Source organism: Phragmites australis, chromosome 1, assembly GCF_958298935.1.
Source record: "Phragmites australis chromosome 1, lpPhrAust1.1, whole genome shotgun sequence".
Taxonomy (NCBI): domain Eukaryota; kingdom Viridiplantae; phylum Streptophyta; class Magnoliopsida; order Poales; family Poaceae; genus Phragmites; species Phragmites australis.
In genome coordinates, this window is record NC_084921.1 from 30,793,650 (window position 1) to 30,799,649 (window position 6,000).

General features: G+C 46.9%; 1 protein-coding gene across 1 annotated transcript; it reads left to right on the top strand.

The window, feature by feature from the left end:
• Positions 1-4,243: 4,243 nt before the first annotated feature.
• On the top strand, positions 4,244-5,750 carry LOC133914986 (hypersensitive-induced response protein 1-like). Its single transcript, XM_062357970.1, has 2 exons — positions 4,244-4,821; positions 4,952-5,750. The coding sequence occupies exons 1-2, from the start codon at positions 4,473-4,475 to the stop codon at positions 5,494-5,496; spliced, it is 894 nt and encodes a 297-aa protein (XP_062213954.1). The 5' UTR covers positions 4,244-4,472; the 3' UTR covers positions 5,497-5,750.
• Positions 5,751-6,000: the final 250 nt, after the last annotated feature.

The window sequence follows — 6,000 nt, forward strand, 5'->3', positions numbered from 1 at the left end:
AGCTATATTCGAAGTGTAAGATCACATATAAGTAGGTGCGTGATGTGGTTGGTGTAAATGGTGGAGAATATAGCAATATAGCAGCACTGTACATACACCAGTGCATGACTGCATGTTTGCTGATTGCTCAGGCTAGCTAGCTCCACTTGCTAGACAAGTAGATGCCACGACCCATGATTAAGTATTCATCTATCTAGACAGAAAGGAATTTAAATTTTGTTTACCCTGCATGATTTTTACTATCTTTTACACTTTTAATCTGAGAAATATATATGCAACCACTATGCATGCGAGCAATGTCAAAACCCTACAAGAATAGGCGCTGCACCACAGCACGATGGCCGGCATCACAGAGAAGGGGGGGGGGGCATCACACGGCCGGCCGGAGAACCGACTACGACGGCTCGGCCGGAAGGGGGATATGGAGCTACTCACCGGCGGCGCTGCAACACGGCACGATGGCCGGCATCACAGAGAAGAGGGGGGCATCACGGCCGGCCGGAGAACCGACTACGATGGCTCGGCCGGGAGGGGGATATGGACCTACTCACCGGCGGCGGCGGCTCCTCCTCGGCGCTGTCGACCTCGGCGGCGGCGGCTCCTCCTCGCCGCTGTCGAACTCGGCGGCGGCGGCGGCTCCTCGACGCGGTCACACTCGGCGGAAAGGGAGAGCCCGGGAGGCGGACGGATGGACAGCCTGACGGCGCGGTCGATGGTTTGTGAAAGCACTAGGGTTTTCAGGGCCGCGCGTGGTTATATAAATAGAAACTATTTCCACAGGCGATTGATTTAAGAAACCGCATGTGAAAATTATTTTCACAGGCGGTTCACCTAAGGAACCGTCTGTGAAAATTCACAGGCGGTTGACCTAAGGAACCGCCTGTGCAAATACATTTCCACAGACGGTTCCTTAGGTCAACCGCCTGTGGAAACCTGTGAAATGTTTTTTTGCTTGTTTGGTAAATACAATTCTATTACATATTAAAGCATCTTAAATATTCTATTACATATTAAAGAATCTTAAATATTCTATTACATATTAAAGCATCTTAAATTCTTAGAAGTCCTTAATACAAATTAAAGCTTATCCTAATTGTATACAAATTTTAGGGTTCTATCACATCGGAAAATAATTCGCATAACATTGCACTATTTGCCTTGAACTGTTTTCCCTATACCATCCAGACACATGTACGGCATCACAGATCTATTGAGGGTTGCTTCTATAAGTTTGATCTTTTCTGGATCTCCAAAAGGCGGCACGTCATCGAACTGATTGTATTCTTCCGCATCCTTCACATTCTCGACTCCGACAATTCTTTATTTTCTGGCAACAACTACGTGCTTCTTTTCATTCGTGGGGTCGATTATATAGAAAACTTGTGCGACGTGATCAGCGAGTACCCACGGGTCATCTTTGTGGCCTACAATGCTAAGTTAGACAATTGTGAAGCCGTAGTTGTCCACCGCCACGCCATTTGGGTGTTTGACCCATTTGCACCGAAAGACGGGGATCTGCAGATTCACTCCATAGTCGAGTTTCCAGATTTCTTCTAGGAACCCATAGTAGGTGACCTTTTTCCCTGTTGTGTCATAGGCTTCTGTTCGAACGCCGCTGTTTTGGGTCATGCTCTTCTTGTCTTTTGCTTTTGTATAAAAAGTGTACCCATTAATGTCATACGCTTGCCATGACGTAACTAAACTTGATGGGCCACAAGCTAACATTTTCACATTTTTTTTATCTAGAGATTCACCGTCCGGAAGGTTTTGGTTCTTGAACCATGTGGTGAAGTGACGCTTGTGCTCTTTCAAGATCCAATCATACAAGCGGCCTTGATTTTTTGTGTAGAGCTTATTTAGGTGTTGCTCGACGTATAGCGCCACTAACTGGATCTGCTACAATATGGTGAAATGTGCTTCTTCCACTGCTTTGTAATCATGATCGATGAATCTTTTTTTCCTTTGGTCCCTCTCCCAGATAACCTCCCCTCATGTCGAGATACAGGTACACCAATCAGATTAGAATCTTTTATGTAATCGATGCAACACTCAACGACTTCCTCGGTACTGTAGCCCTCGATCATGGAACCCTCTGGGTGAGCACGATTCCGTACAGAGCCCTTGAGAATGAGGTACTTCCGCTTCATACATAGCCATGGAGGAAGGTTGTAGATGGCCAGGACCACTGGCCGAGTGCTATGTGAGGTGCTCATGTCACCGAAAGGATTCATTCCGTCGGTACTCAACGCGCACCTTATATTCCTTGGTTCTTCAGCGAACTCTAGATACATGGCATCGAACTTTCTCCATTGCCTAGCATCAGCGGGGTGTCGAAGCTTAGTTCCATCCTTCTTGCGCTTATCGAAATGCCAACGCATCAATTCAGAGTCCCTAGGGTTCGAGTACAGGCGCTGCAAGCGAGGTATCACTGGTAGGTACCACATCACCATCGCAGGACTTCTTCTCTTCTTCTCCGCGTTGGAAGAAGTGTCTTCTTCGTCACGACCAGCATTACTTTTCTTTTTCTTCGTGTTGGCGGAAGCATCTTCGTCCTCACAATCATCATTCCTCTTGTACCGACTCGCATTGCACACTAGACATCTATCCAAGGCTTCGTACTCTTTACGGTAGAGGATACAGTGGTTCGGACACGCGTGTATTTTTTACACATCCAATGACAACGGGCAGATAAGCTTCTTCACCAGATAAGTGGTGGTGGGCAAGGAGTTAGGCTTCGGAATCATGTTTGCCAAGAGACTCAACAGATCCGAGAAACTCTTATCGGATCATCCATTGCTGGCCTTCAACCTTAGAAGTTCAAGCACCGAAGCAACACCGTAAACTCCTTATCACAGCCTTTCGATTCCTCATACAAAAGTTCCTTCGATGCCTTTTTTAACGCCTCGAAATTATCTAAACCTCTCATGTCCCTTAAAACATGCGGTTCTGCGTGGCGTAGCATTTCCTCCAGATCAAAGTCAGCATCATCATCCAGATCAAAATCGGCATCATCATTCATCATAACATCAGTGTCGCCTTCGACTGCTCCCTCATCATCACCATCTACTTGATCAGCAGCGATGTCCTGGTTTGGTTTGCTTGTACGTTGTTCGCCATGATTTGACCAACATTTGTAATCCTCAACAAAACCTCTCAAGATCAAGTGCGATTTGATTATACTTGATTTGTCCCACAATTTCTAGTTCTTGCAGTCAGAACATGGACAATATATTTTCTTTGTCTTCTTAGTTAAAGCGTCCTTCTCTGCGGCTTCAATAAAAACAGAGAGTCCTTTGACGTATATTTCTCCATGTCTTGGCGCATCATACATCCATGCTCTGTCTATCTTTAACTTCAACCATAAAATTAGATACATTAATTAATTAATTAATTAATTTGAAAATCAGAATTAAAAAGATTTTTTTAAAAGGAAAATACGGGCTTATTATGATTATAATATGTCTACGCAATTGAATCTATATTAACGTAAATTTATGACTCAAAATAATGTGAATTCATTACTCTCTGTCTCTCCCTCTCCCTCTCCCTTTCCCTAGATCTAGATCTAGATCTAGAGAAAATATCCCCATTCATGATGAAACCTCCTAAGGCTAAAAAATATCACATTCTAGCTACATTTTTAAAATATAATACTAGAATCATGTGAATCTACACAATTAAATCAATATTGCAACAAATTTGAGCTAATTTGATAATCTAAATGGCAAGAACTATGAGCATCTCTAGATAACATTGAAACTCTAATTTAGCCTTAAATCTAAATCTAAACTTCAAAAAAATACAAGCTAGGGATAAGATATACATACCTTATTTGGCTCCTCCAAGGAAATAAAAAACAAAGCCTTCCCCACCTATTTTACAAATCGGCCGCCACAGTAAATGCTTACTGTTTCGAATAGTAAGTCTGTTTGAATGGAGCTGGCCGAGAAGAAGGAGTATTTATAGACTATTTGCACAGGCGATCGACATAAGAAACCGGTTTCTTATGTCGACCGCTAGTGCAAATGACATCCATTTTCACAGGCGGTTCACGTAAGGAACCGTCTGTGAAAATTACTTTTCACAGTCGGTCCTCAACCGCACGGGACTGCAGCCACTTTCTCAAGCGGTTCTTCGTACGAACCGCCTGTAGAAATCAATCTTAGATGTCTCGAAAAATAGGTTTTATAGTAGTGTATGGGTCTACGAAGAAAACGCGGTTGTTCTCTGACTTTGAAACTGCTATATAGATGTGCTGCTTCTTCCAACCCATCTGTTTCTTGTCAGTCCATGTCTCAAGTTAGTTAATCACTGCGGCTTGCTAATCTCTACTCGAGTTCAGACAGTCCACAAACACATCAAAAGCGCTCAATCGATGAGTTGACCACGAACCAATTCATCCACTGTTCGTCTCGTCGATCGGATCAGGTTGCGCCGGACGAACCAAAGGAGAGACCAACCAGCCAAGCTAGATGGGCGCGTCGTCGTCGACATCGATCCACTCGGTGGACGTGGCGCATCTGCTGTGCTGCACGTGCGTGGAGCAGTCGACGGTGGCGATGGAGGAGACGTGCGGGCGGTACGACGCCGTGCTGTCCCCGGGGTGCCACTTCATGCCGTGGTGCGTCGGCCGCCGGGTCGCCGGCTACCTCTCCCTCCGCGTGCAGCAGCTCGACGTCCGCTGCGAGACCAAAAGCAAGGACAACGTGTTCGTCACCGTGGTGGCGTCCGTGCAGTACCGCGCCCTCGCGGACAAGGCCTACGACGCCTTCTACCGGCTCAGCAACGCCCGGGAGCAGATTCAGTCCTACGTCTTCGACGGTAATAATGAAGCAAGGGTTTTCAATTTTCTGTAATTCGGCAACAATTAAGCTGCAGTTTAGTACATACTGATGATTTTGTCTGCGTGTTCTTGTGCTTCATGTACCGAACTATCTTTCAATGGATGCAGTGATCCGGGCGAGCGTGCCGAACATGAACCTGGACCAGGTGTTCGAGCAGAAGAACGAGGTGGCGCGCGCGGTGGAGGAGGAGCTGGCCAAGGCCATGACCATGTACGGCTACGAGATCGTGCAGACGCTCATCGTGGACATCGAGCCCGACGAGGTGGTGAAGCGCGCCATGAACGACATCAACGCCGCCTCCCGTCTGCGTGTGGCGGCGGCGGAGCGCGCCGAGGCGGAGAAGATCCAGCTGGTGAAGCGCGCCGAGGGGGAGGCCGAGTCCAAGTACCTGGCGGGCGTCGGCGTGGCGCGGCAGCGGCAGGCCATCGTGGAGGGCCTCCGCCGGTTCGTGCCCGACGAGAAGAACGTCATGGACATGGTCCTCGGCACGCAGTACTTCGACACCATCAGGGAGATCGGGGCAACCTCACGCGCCGCGACCGTCTTCATCCCGCATGGGCCCGTTGCCGTACACGACATGGCCGCGCAGGTCCGTGACGGCGTGCTCCACGCCGCCGCGGCCGCGCACGTCTCCGGCGCCGGAGCCAGGTGATCGCCCGGCGCGCTCCTGTGTGCATGCATGCTTGTGTTCGAAACGTGACCACCCATATGTCTGTTTTGGAGTGTTGATTTCTTCGTCGTATGTACCATGTGCTCACTCTGGACGAGTGATATGTCGTCTGCGAGGCGTGCTTGTGGTGGTGGTCGAGGGATGGATCCAGAGTAGAGTAAATTGTACTATTCGGTTATCGTACCGCTGTCATTTCGTATTGTGCAATAAATGCATTCATATATCATATTTGCTCATATTTTGTTTAAATTAATAGATATCTGTCACTTTGTTTCTAGTGAGCTAGAAGAGTTTGATTATACAACTTGAATATAATGGGGACTAAACCAACAAAACTAAATTATAGTAGCTTCCTTGCAGAAATTTGATGGCCTTATGCGCTTATATTGATTTTTTTTCTAGTAAGTTATGGAGATTCTTTTTAGTTTATTGCTGTGTATGTTTTATTTGTTTCGAAATGCAGTGAGAATGACATGTAGATATAGA

What these genes read in the sequence shown, in the direction of transcription:
- LOC133914986 (XM_062357970.1), top strand. Translation starts at nt 4,473, where the DNA reads ATGGGCGCGTCGTCGTCGACATCGATCCACTCGGTGGACGTGGCGCAT. An exon ending in TCAGTCCTACGTCTTCGACG is followed by an intron (nt 4,822 to 4,951) that starts GTAATAATGAAG and finishes CAATGGATGCAG; the next exon opens with TGATCCGGGCGAGCGTGCCG.